General features: G+C 30.4%; 1 protein-coding gene across 1 annotated transcript in view; it reads right to left on the bottom strand.

The window, feature by feature from the left end:
- The window catches only part of LOC134260922 (uncharacterized), a gene marked incomplete at its 5' end in the record, with an annotated part of 37,762 nt that extends 17,776 nt beyond the window's left edge, over positions 1-19,986 (bottom strand). Inside the window, 8 exons of the mRNA XM_062743450.1 lie at positions 8,134-8,178; positions 10,426-10,452; positions 17,585-17,611; positions 18,028-18,054; positions 18,521-18,547; positions 18,959-18,985; positions 19,526-19,552; positions 19,960-19,986. Coding sequence (XP_062599434.1) covers positions 8,134-8,178; positions 10,426-10,452; positions 17,585-17,611; positions 18,028-18,054; positions 18,521-18,547; positions 18,959-18,985; positions 19,526-19,552; positions 19,960-19,986 — 234 coding nt within the window. The remainder of the gene's footprint in view (positions 1-8,133; positions 8,179-10,425; positions 10,453-17,584; positions 17,612-18,027; positions 18,055-18,520; positions 18,548-18,958; positions 18,986-19,525; positions 19,553-19,959) is intronic.
- Positions 19,987-21,558: the final 1,572 nt, after the last annotated feature.

Here is a 21,558-nt window from a genome sequence, read left to right as displayed (position 1 = left end):
TACTCACAATGGTGCATATCCTTCTTGCGAGGTTATATGGTATAGCTGTTTTAGTCTGATGGGGATGGCTTGATCCAAAATGCAGATATTGGTGTGTGTCGGTTGGTTTATAGTAAATATCCATATTTAAGCTGGTATTATCCTTTGTTACAAGAACATCGAGGAATGGCATTTGCAAATCATCTGTTTCCATCGTGAATTTGATATCCGAATTCATTTGGTTAAGTAGATCATAAAACTCCGTTAGTTTATCAATATCCTCCTCCAATAAGATAAAACAATCGTCTAAAAATCTTTTCCATTACTATGATACTATTGTAAGCTTCTGAAGATTGAATATGAAAGCGCTAAAGCTTAACTGAGGATTTTTGTGTTTTCTTTTTACCTTTTTTTTAATACTGTTATCCGATTTCTGAGACATTATTTAAATTTTGGACATATATATATATATATATATATATATATATATATATATATATATATATATATATATATATATATATATAGAAAGCACAAAGAAATTCACTTTTTACATGGATACCCACTTCCGCCCCAGCCCGGGATTGAACTCTCGACCTTCGGAATCTGTCTCCTAGCAGTGCAGGAACAGCGCGCTAGACCGCTCGGCTATCTAGGCAAGTCAAAAAACTTGCTTTCGATGCCGATGGAATTCTCGCGGCGCTGTCCTACACTACACGGTCATTGAGAATAGAAGTGAGATACAGTTATTTGGACATTAGTTTTAACAGAGGATTGCTACCAATACATGTTGTAATGAAATTAATCATTATTTATAAAGCACATTTTACAACAACTCTTAAACTAACATAACTGCCCTAAGTGAAGAAATATTAATATAGAAAGCACAAAGAAATTCACTTTTTACATGGATACCCACTTCCGCCCCAGCCCGGGATTGAACTCTCGACCTTCGGAATCTGTCTCCTAGCAGTGCAGGAACAGCGCGCTAGACCGCTCGGATATATATATATGTGTGTGTGCATATATATATAGAGAGGGAAAATGTTGTAGAAGTCCATGGTATAGGTTAAGTTATAAATCAAAATTAAATCCAAGATAAACAAACAAGTTTACGTTTAATTTTTTACACTAAGCGCTTTCGCCGTTACGGCTCTTCAGAGTGTAACAATGATAATAAAAACAATACAACTTCGTTGTTATGACGTCGTTATTATGACGTCACAAAGGCAGCGTTATACATTGGCACAGGTAAATGTCAAAAAAGCGCCAAATGTATAGAGTTAAATACATGTACATTGTAGTAAAATGGAACATTTTGATTTAATTTTGATTTATAACTTAACCTATACCATGGACATCTACAACATTTTCCCTATGTAATAACTGGTATATGGAAACAGGATGACACAAACAAGAGCTAGATCGGCAGCAAATATGGACAACACCCTTGAGGAAATAACAGGTAAACTCTTTACCTTAGACGACAAAATTGAGAAACTTACTGATATTGTCGAGAAACTAGAGAGACATATTCAATGTTGTGATGACAAACTAAACTTTCTTATTAATGATCCTGCTGAAAATTTCCACAACATGGATTTATCAAAGAAAAAGGAAAACATGAATTACAAATCTAATGTGGATTTCATTCTACGAAGTAGATATGACAACAATATCATTTCTGCAATGTATCGAGAAAAACGAGAAATGATTCAAACATGGAGAAAGAATCTTAATGATAGAAGACAGGCATATTGGAACGCCATTAGATGTGAAAATCTCGCTGATACATACGAGAAATGGAGAAAACAAGAATATGTTATTCTTCCACGGAAATTCAGGATTAAATCAATCAATCAGGAACCTGACGAAGAAACAAAAATTAGGTTAAATTTAGCCATCCAGAAATTTGACGCTGAAATAACTCTCCTACGAATTCGCGTCCCGAAGTATCAAACCAAGTTTGAGGAATGTGATTCAAGAATGGAAAAAGAAATTTCAGAGAAAACCAACGCAGATATGAAAGCAAAACTTCTTGATCTGTGGAAAACAGAAGTGAAATATGAAATGGATAAATCTGCAATGATTCTTGAAAGAAAGCAGGAGTGGCTCAAAAATTATGAGAAAAATTACGGGAAAGAAATGATGAAAAATTCCCCAAACACACAAAAAAATCGCAGGAGCAAAACTAATGGAAATAAAAATTCCGGATATAGGAAGGAAAACCAATCTTCTTACGCTGATCCTGTACGCAATAATGAACCACAAGGATTCGATTTTCGTGCTCAAAAGAACAACTTTTCATATAAGAACAGACCAGTTAACCTTCACAATAAGAATAACCAAATGAGCAAGAAAAACTCAGCAAATATGGCGAGAAATAAGAATAACCAAAGAATGACACGACAAAACAATGCCGGAATAGGGGATCAAAATTGGAATAACCCCCCTAAAAGAAACCAAGGATGGCTGACAGAACAAAACAGTTTACACAATTCAAACAGTAAACAAGAAAACCAAACAAGGAATTATTCGGAGAATAATTTTTTGTGGAAAGGACGCTTCCACAAGGGCCGCCAAAAACCATTCCGATTTCTGCTTTAGACAACTCAGAAGTAAGTCAAAATCAGAAAATCGATGTAAAAATTGTTAATTTATCTCGGAGAGATATTACAGAAGATGAAATGAAAATTCTAGACAGGGGTTTGAAATTTACACCCACACCAAAACAGGATAATGTGGATCTCATAAAAGATACCGAGGAGTTTTGTCGAAAACTTAGACTTAGAGAATATTTTCAAAATGAAGAAAATACGAACGAATCACTTGTGAGAAATAAAAGTAATTTCAAACCACCACCAAATAGGGATAAACATTTAGATGAATTTATCAGATGTTTACAAAGTTCCGCCAGAAGTAATGACATCTCCATGAATACCCATATTAAGGATAATATCACTAGACGGGAACGAGAAGCTATCAAAAACCTCGCAAGTGATAATTCTATTATTATAAAGGAAGCAGATAAAGGGGGAGCAATTGTCATTATGGATACGGATCATTACAAAGAAATGGTTTTGGACGAACTTAATGACAACAATTTTTACAAAGAATTAGTCTCTAATGAAGACAGTAAAACCATGCGCAAGATTAAGAAATTTACAACTAATTTTGCAGATAATTTAACCAAAAAGGAAGTGGATTATTTAACCAATTTTGAAATTAAATCTAGTAACTTTTATGGTTTACCAAAGATCCACAAATCCAAAGAAATACAGGACGGACTTGAAGGTAAAAACTCATTATATATAAAATTACCTCGACCAACGGATTTAAAACTTAGACCAATTGTAGCAGGCCCTGCATGCCCCACGCACAGAATCAGTAACTTGTTGGATATACTTCTAAAGCCTCTATGCCAACTTGTACCAAGTTATGTGAGGGATGATTTGGATTTTCTCGGGCACATTCCAGATACAGTTGAACTAAATACTGAGATGGTTAGTTTTGATGTAACGAGCCTCTATACCAACATACCGCATACACTTGGACTAGAAGCAATCGCTTTTTGGATTGACAAATACCACAATCAAATTCATGAAAGATTTTCTAAAGACTTTATTCTAGAAGGAATAAAAATTGTATTAGAGAATAATCATTTTGTTTTTGACGGGAGAAATTTTCTACAAATTAAGGGAACAACGATGGGCACGAAAGTTGCCCCAACCTATGCCACCCTAGTTCTCAGTTTTTTAGAAGAAAACCTGTTCAACGAAACAGAGAGACGATTTGGAAATCCTTTTGCGCAATACATACGATTTAATTGGAAACGATACTTAGATGATTGTTTCATTTTTTGGACAAAATCTACTGAGGATTTACAAGAATACCATACCATTCTTAACAATCTACATCCTTCTATTAAATTTACCTTGGAAAAGAGCAGGTTCGAACTACCCTTTTTAGATATTTTTATAATTAAGGATGGTCGCAAAATCATAACAGATTTATACTACAAGAAAACGGATTCCCACCAATATCTCCTATTTAATTCTTGCCACCCGTCACACGTTAAACGTAACATACCTTTTAATATGACAAGACGTGTTTGTACCATTGTCATAGATGAAACCAGGAGAAATGGCCGTCTACAGGAATTAAAAACATTTTTGCTCAGACAAAAATATCCTAACGACTTAATAGATATAGCAATTGAAAAGGCCAAGTCAATACCGACAGCAGATCTCCGTTCTACTAGACGAGGTCGCCAGGAAAACAATAAGGAAATCCCGCTGGTCGTTACCCATAACCCACGGAACCTTAATATATATAACTCCGTAAAACAGTGTTTTCCTTTTTTACAGCAATCCCAAAATTTAAAGGAATTAATTGATCCGAAGAGCATCATCTATAGCCGACGCCAACCTCCAAAGCTAAAGAAACTCCTAACAAGAGCCAGATTCTCATCGGATGAGGAAAAACGCACTGTAACCAAATGTATGGATCCCCTGTGAGGAACCTGCCCTTATTTAAAAACCGGAGAAAAGTTTACATTTAAATGTGGTAAAACGTTTACCGTCAATGCGAATATGTCATGCAAAACTAGAAATTTAATATACTGTATGATTTGTACTTCATGCGGGGAAAACTATATTGGACAGACCGGTAACAAACTAGCTGACCGTGTAAGAGTCCATAAACAACAAATACGAGACCCCTCCGTCAGGAATACACCTTGCAGTGAACATTTTGATTCATGTGCGAATGGAAACTTTTTGATATTTCCATTTTATAAAATCAGAGAAGATAATGAACAATTATGGAGGGCCAAGGAAGATTATTTTGTTAAATTATTTCAGCCTAAATTAAATGTAAATTGAACATTTTAGCTCTAAAGAAATGGTCCATTTTATTACAATGTACATGTATTTAACACTACACATTTGGCGCTTTTTAACATTTACCTGTGCCAATGTATAACGCTGCCTTTGTGACGTCATAATAACGACGTCATAACAACGAAGTTGTATTGTTTTTATTATCATTGTTACACTCTGAAGAGCCGTAACGGCGAAAGCGCTTAGTGTAAAAAATTAAACGTAAACTTGTTTGTTTATCTTGGATTTAATTTTGATTTATATATATATATATATATATATATATATATATATATATATATATATATATATATATATATATATATATATATATATATATATATATATCCAAAATTTAAATAATGTCTCAGTAATCGGATAACAATATTTCAAAAAAGGTAAAAAAGAAAACACAAAAATCCTCAGTTAAGCTTTAGCGCTAAAGCTTAACTGAGGATTTTTGTGTTTTCTTTTTTACCTTTTTTGAAATATATATATATATATATATATATATATATATATATATATATATAAAGCACTAACAAACCAACAACACTGTATATCCTAAATGTCGGATCTACCAAGTATATACAAGGTCACGGATGGAAATTCATATAAAGCACTAAAATGACAAACGACACGAACAATTTTTTTTTATTGTTCGTGTCGTTGGTCATTTTAGTGCTTTATATATATATATATATATATATATATATATATATATATATATATATATATATATATATATATATATATATATATATATTCCTAAGTCAAATGATAAACTCAAACTTTTATCTAAAGCGCTTTCGCCCCAGGCGGGCTCATAAGTAGATTTGGACTCATCGCTAAGCCCACCCACCACCAAAATTCCAACACCATTATTTAAATAAATTTGAATCTTTACTACTTTCAGATTCTTACATGTCAATTTGACTATACAATTTCTTTTTAATATATTCCAATGCAAAATTTTGATCCCTCATTGTGGCCACACCCTAATCCCGGGGACCATGACCTGATTTTTCCTATATATTTCTATGTTAAACTTTGATCATCCATTTTGACCACGCCCTATCCCTGGGGGGTAATGATTTGAATAAAATTAAATCTACACTACCCTGATCTTTGATGAGGATTCTTATATATATTAGTTTAATCTCTCCTTGTCCAATGGTTCTGGAGAAAAAGATTTTTAAAGACTTTTTCTATATATTCATATTAAAACTGTAATCAGCCATTGCATCCCCGTCCTATTCCTGAGTGTCATGATTTGAACAAACTTGAATCTATACTACCTAAGGATGCTTTCATATGAGTTTCATCTTTTCTGGTCCAATGGTTCCGAAGAAGACGATTTTAAATTATGCCATTAATTTTTCATTAATTCATAATTATCTCCCCTTGGAAGAGGACTTGGTTTGAATTTGAATTCCCTTCACCAAAGAATGCATTTTGGCAAGTTTGGTTAAAGCTGGCCCAGTGATACCTAAGCAGAAGTTGAAAATGTGAAAAGATTACACACGGACGGACGGAAGGAAAGACGGACAGACGGACTACAGACAAAATGTGATCACTTGAGCTTTTAGCTCAGGTAAGCTAAAAACCTCAGAATTTGTATTTTGTGAATGCATTTTGATCGTGATTAAGCTTCTCATAGGACATATAATGCACATGGCTTTAAAAATAGGTAAAAACTAAATTACAGTTTGTTGATAGATGAAATGGAATAAGATTTCAGAATAAATAGAACAGAAATTAGGATATAGATTTAATTGTAAATTAAGAAATTCGTATCGGAAAAAAAATGATTGTACAGTTTCCTTTTACTGGTACATTTGTATTAATAATTGAATGAGGTTTTAGGAAAAAGAATTACTGTAACTTTTATTCGCGACGACTTTATTTCGCGATTAACCAGGGGAAACTAGTTCGCGATGTTTAATTTTCGCGATCAAGCCGATTTTAGATTTGTTATTAATGTACACAGACTTTAACGACCGATTCACGGCAAAAATATATGCGATGACAAGGCTCTCGAGAACTTTGCGAAAATTCCTCGCACGCGAATAAAAGTTGGTTTACAGTACTTGATTCAACAACATGAATTCAATCTTTTATAAACGATCTACCCTTGTCTATGAATGAATAATACTACGTGAAAAATATGTGTTGGTTGCATAAGACAAACTTTGAAACAAAAGCGAAACTTCTTAAAATAAATTTGAATTTTAAAATATAATATATAACTTGACGTTTTTATCAATGTCTTTTGGAAAGAAAAATTTAAAAAAAATATCCTTCTAAAAAAATTAAAATTATAAAGATAACGAGTGATTCAGCATTCATATCAATATTTTTTTAATAGCCAATAAAAGAAATCATTATCAGAAATAAGTATAAATTAAAATTGAAATTAAAAAAAGATTCTATTTATCAAATAACATTTACCGTGATCGAAATATTTTTTTTCAGGCATTCAATGGTGTCCAAAATATTCACCATTTTCAAAGGTCCCTGTTTTTGTTTTACCCCTTCACAGATTTATACATCGTACGATTTTTGTAGACTAAATACTATTCATTACCTTCTCTCTTTTCATTACAAATTTAGAAGATATCGAACAATAATTGTGACATTTCTTTCAGCGCATGCATGGTGTAGATCTCAGCTCTTATGTCAGAAACAAAGTCAAGAAAGTTTCTCAAAATTACTCTGCTGTTTAATTCTATATACGGTTTCTATCGTTTTCCACATTCATAAAAACTTTATAACCATTGGAATAAATGTAGCTTGAATAAGATTGTCAATGCTTTCAATTCTTTACCGCTTAAGATTTTTTCTGAGGGTAACCTTTTGTGTCTTGTTTGGAAATTTGAGCTACTTTTAGATTTTTCGACCGCATACCGTTTGTTATTGTCATCTTTTAAAAAAAAAACAAATTTGCACTTTAACTACCATGAGGTGGGCTTCGAAACGATACTTTTTTGTATGATTGCTAAGATTACAACTTGATTAGAGAAATGCTTCATAGACAGTTTACAATGTAAAAACAGCATTCATGAATGAAAGCTCATGAAAATATAATCTTTCCATCATCCCTTGTAAGCTATGTGTAATCATAGTGTTGAATCTTCTTTATGATTTAAATTAATCTATTTTATAAAAAAAAAATATATGCTTTGAAAAGCATTTAAATTCTTTGATCTTTTTTTTCCATTTCCTTATCGGGTATTCGGTCTCAGTAATTGCAAATTTTCTTTGGACAACTTACTATGCGTCTTGATGAATGCCATGCATCGTTGGATTAATGTGGCCTCTGGAAAAAGCAAATATCTTTAAAATTTTTAGAAAAGTTTCATCAATAACATTTTTAACAAATTGAAGCTTAATATTCAAGAATAAAATTAGGAAAACGCGGTATATTTTTTTTATCTTATTTAACAAGACATGGCCTAAGTTGTTATTTTCAAAATTTGTGACAAAAGTTTTTTTTTCTTTTGTATCATCTGTCCTTAAATCAAAAGAAAAGTATAATGACAATATTTTGGAGTTATTGTATTGCAAGCTAACGCTATATACAAAAAATGTCCCAAACAAATACAAAACTATAAAAATTGAAAGTCGCGTTTTTCCAACAAAAGAATAAGAACGAACTGGGAGTCTTATGTTAAAGATATATCATTTGAAATTGGGTTAGGATACTTGTGGACTAATCAAGAAAGAATTAGTTGTAACAGCCAATTCTTGATTATAAAATCAAAGATCTAGAATTATTGACATCCATTTACATATTTTTACCTCCTTGCAGATATCAACAGTTCATCCAGATGTATGTTATATAAGAACATTATTGACCACTTTACACTGCAATATTATTTGACAAATCCTATTCCATACATTTATAAAAATAAAAAATCAAATTAGCAATACAAGACTGTTTTCATATAGTTTAGCTATAGAAAATGGATTCAATAAAAATATTCGAATAGCGAAAACCGATTGAGTGAATTGTTAATATGTGAAACTAATGACGAATTCCATTTTGTTTTAAAATATCCATGTAACAAAAATCTACGTGTAATTTAATCTTTAAAAATTTACTGGGAAAAACCCTATGTTTAAATTTGGACATATAGACAAGTCCCAAAAAAAAAAAACTTTTGATGCCGATGGAAATTGGAAGTATTGTTTGACAAATCCTATTCCATACATTTATAAGACAAAAAATCGAATTAGCAATACAAGACTGTTTTCATATAGTTAAACTAAAGAAAAAAGATTCAATAAAAATATTCTTAGCGAAAACCGATTGAGTGAATTCGCAGCACTGTTAAGGCCTACTATGAGAAATCAACGGAAAATAGACGTGCAAAAAGGGGGACCTTTTTAAAACTAAATTTATTTTAATTTAGCTGTTCTATTATCACAGAACTCAAATACTTATGGAAATGGCATAGTATAACACACTCTGTACAGTATGAAGATTGGTCCCATCAATGGACAGTCACATGATGACTGCACAGTTAGTGTACTGAATGTAGGTCATGAACAAATTTCAATATCGCAAGGGCATGTCCTAGTTGAAATTAAAAAATTAAGCTATTAATTGCTTTTGCATACTTTGTACTTTCTGAAAAGTGCTACAGCTTTGAATAGAATTCGCGTTTTAATAGTTTAATTTCAGGTAAATAAGCCAATGTAGAAATATGTTTGACTTTCACCAAATATTTTGTGTACTTATAAAATCACGCCCTCGATTTAAAGAAAGCAGCAGCACTTTTCAGGTTGAGAAAAATATCCTTTATCTTTATTTGAAAAATGGTTAGGATCTATTAAGTGTATGCCCTTGCGAAAGTACGATTTTATGAGGTATCTCATTGTGAAATATGCGTAAACTGCACATTAAAACACAACATAATTAATTAAATACATTCTCTTCATAGTTAATGAATAATCGCACTAAACAAAGGATATACATTGGTATTAATCGACTATTTAAAACCTGATCAATAATTTTCCATGTAATAATAAACGCATTTTTCATTGTTAAAAAATTTCTCAATCTGCCTCTCACAGAACATGAAATACGTCATTTTTACCAGATGACGTCATTTTTACAAGTTCATCGCGATCAGTGCTTTGTCTAAAACCAGCTACATGGGATTTAATTAGCAAGTTTTTTTAAATGCATTGATAAGTTTCATTGTTGTTTATCATGCTAATAAAGTTAAAAGTTGCAAACTATTTCATTTCAGGTATAGTGAGAAATTCATTAACGTCATATTTTTGTGTGACGTCACAGTAAACTTTTCCCGTATAAATTAGGCCTAGCCCACTTATTCAAGCCTTAACAATACTGCGTTGTAAATTTGTGAAACTGATGACGAATTCCATTTTGTTTAAAAATATCCATGTAACAAAAAACTACGTGTAAATCAATTTTTAAAAATTTACTGGAAAACCCTATGTTTAAATTTGGACATATCGACAAGTCCAAAAAAAAAACTTTTGATGCCGATGGAAATCGGATGTTATCTTCCTAAAAAACTACAATTATACTTACCGTGATCTTGTTTGTTCTCTTCATTACCTAGATAAATAGAAAATAAGAAAAAAAATACCATGTGACTCAGAAGGAATACTTCTCTGCTGAGTGACTAATTAATATTATTAATTGACTGTCGTCATGAGTAAAGGGCCCTTAAGGTCAAATTTTCAAATATTATTTGACAAATCCTATTCCATACATTTATTAAAAAAAAAATCAAATTAGCAATACAAGACTGTTTTCATATAGTTTAGCTAAAGAAAAAAGATTCAATAAAAATATTCTTAGCAAAAACCGATTGAGTGAATTGTAAATATGTGAAACTGATGACGAATTCCATTTTGTTTTGAAATATCTATGTAACAAAAAACTACGTGTAAATCAATTTTTTAAAAATTTACTGCAAAAAACCCTATGTTTAAATTTGGACAAATATACAAGTCCAATAAAATCTTTTGATGCCGATGGAAATCGGAAGTTAGTTTCCAAAAAACTACAATTATAGTTACCGTAATTTTTTTTGTTCTCTTCATTACCTAGATAAATAGAAAATAAGAAAATAAATACCATGTGACTCAGAAGGAATACTTCTCTGCTGAGTGACTAATTAATATTATTATTTGACTATCGTCATGAGTAAAGGGCCCTTAAGGTCAAATTTTCAAATATTATTTGACAAATCCTATTCCATACATTTATAAAAAAAAAAATCGAATTAGCAATACAAGACTGTTTTCATATAGTTTCGCTAAAGAAAAAAGATTCACTAAAAATATTCTTAGCGAAAACCGATTGAGTGAATTGTAAATATGTGAAACTGATGACGAATTCCATTTTGTTTAAAAATATCCATGTAACAAAAATCTACGTGTAAATCAATTTTTAAAAATTTACTGGAAAAAAACCCTATGTTGAAATTTGGACATAAAGACAACTCCAAAAAAACTTATGATGCCGATGAAAATCGGAAGTTATTTTCCAAAAAATACAATTATACTTACCGTGATTTTTTTTGTTCTCTTCATTACCTAGATAAATAGAAAATAAGAGAAAAAAATACCATATTTTACGTAACTGCTAATCAAAGCTTGTGAATTTGATCCCCTTCTTGTTTGTTAAATTGTTTACATTTATACCGTCAATTTAATAAATGACATTATTCATCTCTTTGAAAGTGTTTCATTTGACTTATATAAAATTAGCAAAAACAAGCTGCGGTGAGCATTCATATAAGCAGAAGAAAACATAAATCCTATTCCATAAATTTATCAAAAAAAAAAAATCAAATTAGCAATACAAGACTGTTTTCAAATAGTTTAGCTATAATAATAATGATAATAATAATAATAATAATAATAATAATAATAATATATGAATTTATAAAGCGCTAAAAATTCATAATTTAACTCTAAAGCGCTGTACAATAAAACGCAAGTAAAAATAATTTAAAAGCTATGAAAACTTATATAAAATATTAACCCATACTCATATATGTGTTCGAAATTATAACATTAAAATACTACAAATTACATAACAAAATACAAGTAAACCATCAATAAAACTCAATAAAAGAACATCATTTGTGATTTATGATCTGCTGCTAAAAATTGAGCACCTGAAATTTATAAAGCTATTCTATAAAAATGCGTCTTTGATTGTCTTTTGAAAATATCCAGGGACTGGGATACTTGTGGACTAATAAAGAAAGAATTAGTTGTAACAGCCAATTCTTGATTATAAAATCAAAGATCTAGAATTATTGACATCCATTTACATATTTTTACCTCCTTGCAGATATCAACAGTTCATCCAGATGTATGTTATATAAGAACATTATTGACCACTTTACACTGAAATATTATTTGACAAATCCTATTCCATACATTTATAAAAAAAAATCAAATTAGCAATACAAGACTGTTTTCATATAGTTTAGCTATAGAAAATGGATTCAATAAAAATATTCGAATAGCGAAAACCGATTGAGTGAATTGTTAATATGTGAAACTAATGACGAATTCCATTTTGTTTTAAAATATCCATGTAACAAAAATCTACGTGTAATTTAATCTTTAAAAATTTACTGGGAAAAACCCTATGTTTAAATTTGGACATATAGACAAGTCCAAAAAAAAAAACTTTTGATGCCGATGGAAATTGGAAGTCTTGTTTGACAAATCCTATTCCATACATTTATAAGACAATATAAGGCAATACAAGACTGTTTTCATATAGTTAAACTAAAGAAAAAAGATTCAATAAAAATATTCTTAGCGAAAACCGATTGAGTGAATTCGCAGCACTGTTAAGGCCTACTATGAGAAATCAACGGAAAATAGACGTGCAAAAAGGGGGACCTTTTTAAAACTGAATTTTTTTAAATTAAGCTGTTTTATTATCACAGAACTCAAATACTTATGGAAATGGCATAGTATAACACACTCTGTACAGTATGAAGATTGGTCCCATCGATGGACAGTCACGTGATGACTGCACAGTTAGTGTACTGAATGTAGGTCATGAACAAATTTCAATATCGCAAGGGCATGTCCTAGTTGAAATTAAAAAATTAAGCTATTAATTGCTTTTGCATACTTTGTACTTTCTGAAAAGTACTACAGCTTTGAATAGAATTCGCGTTTTAATAGTTTAATTTTCAGGCAAATAAGCCAATGTAGAAATATGTTTGACTTTCACCAAATATTTTGTTTACTTATAAAATCACGCCCTCGATTTAAAGAAAGCAGCAGCACTTTTCAGGTTGAGAAAAATATCCTTTATCTTTATTTGAAAAATGGTTGGATCTATTAAGTGTATGCCCTTGCGAAAGTACGATTTTATGAGGTATCTCATTGTGAAATATGCGTAAACTGCACATTAAAACACAACATAATTAATTAAATACATTCTCTTCATAGTTAATGAATAATCGCACTAAACAAAGGATATACATTGGTATTAATCGACTATTTAAAACCTGATCAATAATTTTCCATGTAATAATAAACGCATTTTTCATTGTTAAAAAATTCCTCAATCTGCCTCTCACAGAACATGAAATACGTCATTTTTACCAGATGACGTCATTTTTACAAGTTCATCGCGATCAGTGCTTGGTCTAAAACCAGCTACATGGGATTTAATTAGCAAGTTTTTTTTAAATGCATTGATAAGTTTCATTGTTGTTTATCATGCTAATAAAGTTAAAAAAGTTGCAAACTATTTCATTTCAGGTATAATGAGAAATTCATTAACGTCATATTTTTGTGTGACATCACAGTAAACTTTTCCCGTATAAATTAAGCCTAGCTCACTTATTCAAGCCTTAACAATGCTGCGTTGTAAATTTGTGAAACTGATGACGAATTCCATTTTGTTTAAAAATATCCATGTAACAAAAAACTACGTGTAAATCAATTTTTAAAAATTTACTGGAAAAACCCTATGTTTGAATTTGGACATATCGACAAGTCCAAAAAAAAAACTTTTGATGCCGATGGAAATCGGATGTTATTTTCCAAAAAAAACTACAATTATACTTACCGTGATTTTGTTTGTTCTCTTCATTACCTAGATAAATAGAAAATAAGAAAAAAAATACCATGTGACTCAGAAGGAATACTTCTCTGCTGAGTGACTAATTAATATTATTAATTGACTATCGTCATGAGTAAAGGGCCCTTAAGGTCAAATTTTCAAATATTATTTGACAAATCCTATTCCATACATTTATAAAAAAGAAATCAAATTAGCAATACAAGACTGTTTTCATATAGTTTAGCTAAAGAAAAAAGATTCAATAAAAATATTCTTAGCGAAAACCGATTGAGTGAATTGTAAATATGTGAAACTGATGACGAATTCCATTTTGTTTTGAAATATCTATGTAACAAAAAACTACGTGTAAATCAATTTATTAAACATTTACTGGAAAAAACCCTATGTTTAAATTTGGACAATTATACAAGTCCAATAAAAACTTTTGATGCCGATGGAAATCGGAAGTTAGTGTCCAAAAAACCTACAATTATACTCACCGTAATTTTTTTTGTTCTCTTCATTACCTAGAAAAATAGAACATAAGAAAAAAGATACATGTGACTCAGAAGGAATACTTCTCTGCTGAGTGACTAATTAATATTATTAACTGACTATCGTCATGAGTAAAGGGCCCTTAAGGTCAAATTTTCAAATATTATTTGACAAATCCTATTCCATACATTTATAAAAAAAAAATCGAATTAGCAATACAAGACTGTTTTCATATAGTTTAGCTAAAGAAAAAAGATTCAATAAAAATATTCTTAGCGAAAACCGATTGAGTGATTGTAAATATGTGAAACTGATGACGAATTCCATTTTGTTTAAAAATATCTATGTAACAAAAACCTACGTGTAAATCAATTTTTAAAAATTCACTGGAAAAAACCCTATGTTTAAATTTGGACATAAAGACAACTCCAAAAAAAACTTATGATGCCGATGAAAATCGGAAGTTATTTTCCAAAAAATACAATTATACTTACCGTGATTTTTTTTGTTCTCTTCATTACCTAGATAAATAGAAAATAAGAGAAAAAAAATACCATATTTTACGTAACTGCTTATCAAAGCTTGTGAATCTGATCCCCTTCTTGTTTGTTAAATTGTTTACATTTATACCGTCAATTTAATAAATGACATTATTCATCTCTTTGAAAGTGTTTCATTTGACTTATACAAAATTAGCAAAAACAAGCTGCGGTGAGCATTCATATAAGCAGAAGAAAACATAAATCCTATTCCATAAATTTATCCAAAAAAAAAATCAAATTAGCAATACAAGACTGTTTTCAAATAGTTTAGCTATAATAATAATAATAATAATAATAATAATATATGAATTTATAAAGCGCTAAAAATTCATAATTTAACGCTAAAGCGCTGTACAATAAAACGCAAGTAAACATAATTTAAAAGCTATGAAAACTTATATAAAATATTAACCCATACTCATATATGTGTTCGAAATTATAACATTAAAATACTACAAATTACATAACAAAATACAAGTAAACCATCAATAAAATTCAATTAAAGAACATCATTTGTGATTTATGATCTGCTGCTAAAAATTGAGCACCTGAAATTTATAAAGCTATTCTATAAAAATGCGTCTTTAATTGTCTTTTGAAAATATCCAGGAACTGGGCCTGCTTTATATCATTAGGAAGGTCGTTCCACAAAAATGCTGCTGCCCAACCAAGTCGACGTTCACCATATGTCTTCGTCCTGATCTTAGGAACAACTAACCGTGATGTTGACTCAGATCGCAGTGATCTGGTAGGCTTGTATTCCATTATAAGATCTTTGATATACGATGGAGCTAACGCGTGTAAGGATTGGTAGACATATGTCAAGGTATTATATTGTGGACGAAAAAAACAGGTAGCCAATGAAGATCAGCTAGGATAGGTGTAATATGCTCCCGTTTCGATGAACTTGTAACTAAGCGAGCTGCCGTGTTCTGGACTTTTTGAATCCGGTCTAGTAAGGCCTTTGACACTCCATATAGAAGGCAGTTCCCATAGTCCAGCCTGGCAGTGATAACGGCATTGACCATGGTTTTGCAGGCTTCTTTTGTAAGAAAGCGCCGTATTCGTCCAATATTGCTTATTTGAAAATAGCATGACTTGACGACCGAGGATACCTGTTTTTCCATAGTAAGGTGTTGATCGAAAAATGCACCTAGATTTTTTACACATGGCATGCTTTCAATGATATTATCACCAACTTCTAGTTGTAATGTTGGCAGATACTTCTGGTGTTGCTTTGAAAATGAAAATTATTAGCTCGGTCTTTTCTTGGTTAAGTTTGAGTAGGTTTGATGTCATCCATGAACCAATTTCACTAAGACAGGCTTCAAGTCGAGAGAAGTAATTGTTCCAATTTTCTATTGGTCTTATGATCATGTAGATTTGTGTATTATCTGCATAGCAGTGATATATCATTCCATGTCGGTGGCATATGATTCCAATGGGTTTGGAGAAGAGGCAACACAATTTCGGTCAGAGTACAGATCCTTGGGGAACACCAAAAGGCAGCTGTCTAAACTGTGACACATTGTTTTCTGTTCTTGAGGTAAGACTTGATCCACTCAAGAGCTCCATCACGGAAACCATAAGAAACAGTTAGGCGTTCGAACAATATATTATGGTCAATAACTTCAAAGGCAGCGGATAAATCCAGAAGGCAAAGGACTGCTGAAGATTGTTGGTCTAGGGCTGTCACAATATCGTTGTGGACCTTGATGAGGGCCATTTCCGTGAAGTGCCTGGGACGATATGCCGACTGAAGTGGATCGCGAAGAGAATTCGAAAATGGATTCAATAAAAATATTCTTAGCGAAAACCGATTGAGTGAATTGGAAACATGTGAAACTGATGACGAATTCCATTTTGTTTAAAAATATCCATGTAACAAAGATCTACGTGTAAATTAATTTTTTTTTACATTTACTGGGAAAAATCCTATGTTTAAATTTGGACACATAGACAAGTCCAAAAAAAACTTTTGATGCCGATGGAAATCGGAAGTTAGTTTCCAAAAAAACTAGAATTATACTTACTGTAATTCTTTTTCTTCTCTTCATTACCTAGATAAATAGAAAATAAGAGAAAAAAAATACCATATTTTACGTAACTGCTAATCAATGCTTGTGAATCTGATTCCCTTCTTGTTTGTTAAATTGTTTACATTTATACGGTCAATTTAATAAATGACATTATTCATCTTTTTGAAAGTGTTTCATTTGACTTATACAAAATGAGCAAAAACAAGCTGCGGTGAGCATTCATATAAGCAGAAGAAAACATAAATCCTATTCCATAAATTTATTTAAAAAAATCAAATTAGCAAAACAAGACTGTTTTCATATAGTTTAACTATAGAAAATGGATTCAATAAAAATATTCTTAGCGAAAACCTATTGAGTGAATTGGAAATATATGAAACTGATGACGAATTCCAATTTGTTTTAAAACATACATGTAACAAAAATCTACGTGTAAATTATTTTTTTACATTTACTGGGAAAACCCTATGTTTAAATTTGGACATAAAGACAAGTCAAAAAAAACTTTTGCTGCCGATGGAAATCGGAAGTTAGTTTCCAAAAAACTACAATTATACTTACCGTAATCTTTTTTGTTCTCTTCATTACCTAGAAAAATAGAACATAAGAAAAAAAAAATACCATGTGACTCAGAAGGAATACTTCTCTGCTGAGTGACTAATTAATATTATTAATTGACTGCCGTCATGAGAAACGGGACCTTAAGGTCAAATTTTCAAATATTATTTGACAAATCCTATTCCATACATTTATAAAAAAAAAAAAAATTAACAATACAAGACTTGTTTCATATAGTTAAGCTATAGAAAATAGATTCAATAAAAATATTCTTAGCGAAAACCGATTGAGTGAATTGTAAATATGTGAAACTGATGACGAATTCCATTTTGTTTTAAAATATCCATGTAACAAAAATCTACGTGTATATCAATTTTTAAAAATATACTGGAAAAAACCCTATGTTTAAATTTGGTTAGTTTCCAAAAAACTACAATTATACTTACCGTAATCTTTTTTGTTCTCTTCATTACCTAGATAAATAGAAAATAAGAAAATAAATACCATGTGACTCAGAAGGAATACTTCTCTGCTGAGTGACTAATTAATATCATTAATTGACTGCCGTCATGAGAAACGGGCTCTTAAGGTCAAATTTTCAAATATTATTCGACAAATCCTATTCCATACATTTATAAATAAAAAAAATCAAATTAGCAATACAAGACTGTTTTCATAAAGTTTAGTTATAGAAAATTGATTCACTAAAAATATTCTTAGCGAAAACCGATTGAGTGAATTGTAAATATGTGAAACTGATGACGAATTCCATTTTGTTTTAAAATATCTATGTAACAAAAATCAACATGTAAATTAATTTTTTTAAATTTACTGGATAAAACCCTATGTTTAAATTTGGACATATAGACAAGTCCAAAAAAACTTTTGATGCCGATGGAAATCGGAAGTTAGTTTCCAAAAAACTACAATTATACTTACCGTAATCTTTTTTGTTCTCTTCATTACCTAGATAAATAGAAAATAAGAAAAAAAATACCATGTGACTCAGAAGGAATACTTCTCTGCTGAGTGACTAATAAATATTATTAATTGACTGCCGTCATGAGAAACGGGCCCTTAAGGTCACATTTTCAAATATTATTTGACAAATCCTATTCCATACATTTATATAAAAAAAAATTAACAATACAAGACTTGTTTCATATAGTTAAGCTATAGAAAATAGATTCAATAAAAATATTCTTAGCGAAAACCGATTGAGTGAATTGTAAATATGTGAAACTGATGACGAATTCCATTTTGTTTTAAAATATCCATGTAACAAAAATCTACGTGTATATCAATTTTTAAAAATATACTGGAAAAAACCCTATGTTTAAATTTGGTTAGTTTCCAAAAAACTACAATTATACTTACCGTAATCTTTTTTGTTCTCTTCATTACCTAGATAAATAGAAAATAAGAGAAAAAAAATACCATATTTTACGTAACTGCTAATCAATGCTTGTGAATCTGATCCCCTTCTTGTTTGTTAAATTGTTTACATTTATACCGTCAATTTAATAAATGACATTATTCATCTTTTTGAAAGTGTTTCATTTGACTTATACAAAATGAGCAAAAACAAGCTGCGGTGAGCATTCATATAAGCAGAAGAAAACATAAATCCTATTCCATAAATTTATTTAAAAAAATCAAATTAGCAAAACAAGACTGTTTTCATATAGTTTAACTATAGAAAATGGATTCAATAAAAATATTCTTAGCGAAAACCTATTGAGTGAATTGGAAATATATGAAACTGATGACGAATTCCAATTTGTTTTAAAACATACATGTAACAAAAATCTACGTGTAAATTATTTTTTTACATTTACTGGGAAAACCCTATGCTTAAATTTGGACATAAAGACAAGTCAAAAAAAACTTTTGCTGCCGATGGAAATCGGAAGTTAGTTTCCAAAAAACTACAATTATACTTACCGTAATCTTTTTTGTTCTCTTCATTACCTAGAAAAATAGAAAATAAAAAAAATTACCATGTGACTCAGAAGGAATACTTCTCTGCTGAGTGACTAATTAATATTATTAATTGACTGCCTTCATGAGAAACGGGCCCTTAAGGTCAAATTTTCAAATATTATTTGACAAATCCTATTCCATACATTTATAAAAAAAAATTAACAATACAAGACTTGTTTCATATAGTTAAGCTATAGAAAATAGATTCAATAAAAATATTCTTAGCGAAAACCGATTGAGTGAATTGTAAATATGTGAAACTGATGACGAATTCCATTTTGTTTTAAAATATCCATGTAACAAAAATCTACGTGTATATCAATTTTTAAAAATATACTGGAAAAAACCCTATGTTTAAATTTGGTTAGTTTCCAAAAAACTACAATTATACTTACCAAAATCTTTTTTGTTCTCTTCATTACCTAGATAAATAGAAAATAAGAAAATAAATACCATGTGACTCAGAAGGAATACTTCTCTGCTGAGTGACTAATAAATATCATTAATTGACTGCCGTCATGAGAAAAGGGCCCTTAAGGTCAAATTTTCAAATATTATTTGACAAATCCGGCCTATTTTGTTTTGATGTGCCATCTTTTTGCTTACTTTTTCATATGATGTTTTCATTGCCTTGACTTACAGATACTTTTTTCTAGTCAGTTTCGGGGGATCATACATTATCATATTTTACGTAACTGCTAATCAAAGCTTGTGAATCGGATCTCCTTCTTGTTTGTTAAATTGTTTACATTTATACCGTCAATTTAGTAAATAACATTATTCATCTCTTTGAAAGTGTTTCATTTGACTTTTACAAAATTAGCAAAAACAAGCTGCAGTGAGCTTTCATATAAGCAGAAGAATACATAAATCCTATTCCATAAATTTATTTAAAAAAATCAAATTAGCAATACAAGACTGTTTTCATATAGTTTAGCTATAGAAAATGGATTCAATAAAAATATTCTAAGAGAAAACAGATTGAGTGAATTGTAAATATATGAAACTGATGACGAATTCCATTTTGTTGTAAAATATCTATGTAACAAAAATATACGTGGAAATTAATTTTTTAAAATTTACTGGGAAAAACCCTATGTTTAAATTTGAACATATAGACAAGACCAAAAAACTTTTGATGCCGATGGAAATCGGAAGTTAGTTTCCAAAAAACTAGAATTATACTTACTGTATTTTTTTTTTTGTTCTCTTCATTACCGAGATAAATAGTAAATAAGAAAAAAAAATATCATGTCACTCAGAAGGAATACTTCTCTGCTGATTGACTAATTGATATTATTAATCAACTGCCGTCATGAGAAAAGGGCACTTAAGGTCAATTTTTTCCAAATTGACTTTTTTGAAAATTTTGATAGTCAGACTCTTTCTGGATGCAAATATATTTTAATTTGAAAATATTTAACTTTTTCGGAATTTCATAAGCATTTTAGTGAGGCGCTCCAAAAATAACCTTAACGTTACACACTGTAAACTTAATGGCGTCGCCTGCGTCTAATTCAATTTTCAAAAAATCTTAAATTTACATGTTATTTGAATAACCTCAATCGTTTTCAGACTTAAAAATTTGAGAAAGTATTTAATTTTTTTTCTTTCAAGCAACTAGTATGTAACTATTCCAAAGGGATAACGTATGTTATTGATATTTCATGCTAATTTCAGCGCAGATCTAGTAATTGTGTATAAAAAGGGGGTCTAGACAGAATCTAGGAACGGTTTATAACATAATCTGTAGGAAAATAATATTTGTTTAAATCCATACAATTTATTCTTTTTATATAAAATAATCGAATTCAATTTATAGAAAATATAAAGCTCTTTTAAGATTAGAAGAAATATATATATATATATATATATATATAGAGAGAGAGAGAGAGAGAGAGAGAGAGAGAGAGAGAGAGAGAGAGAGAGAGAGAGAGAGAGATCCCATGCTGAAGGACACCGCGCGGAAAAAAGGACACCCCTCGCAAGAAGCA

This window comes from Saccostrea cucullata, unplaced genomic scaffold (assembly GCF_032062105.1).
Source record: "Saccostrea cucullata isolate Sc308-1 unplaced genomic scaffold, CSIRO_AGI_Scuc_v1 ctg1345, whole genome shotgun sequence".
Taxonomy (NCBI): Eukaryota; Metazoa; Mollusca; class Bivalvia; order Ostreida; family Ostreidae; genus Saccostrea; species Saccostrea cuccullata.
Note: the sequence above shows the minus strand (reverse complement) of the source record. Positions and strands in the feature narration are given on the sequence as shown.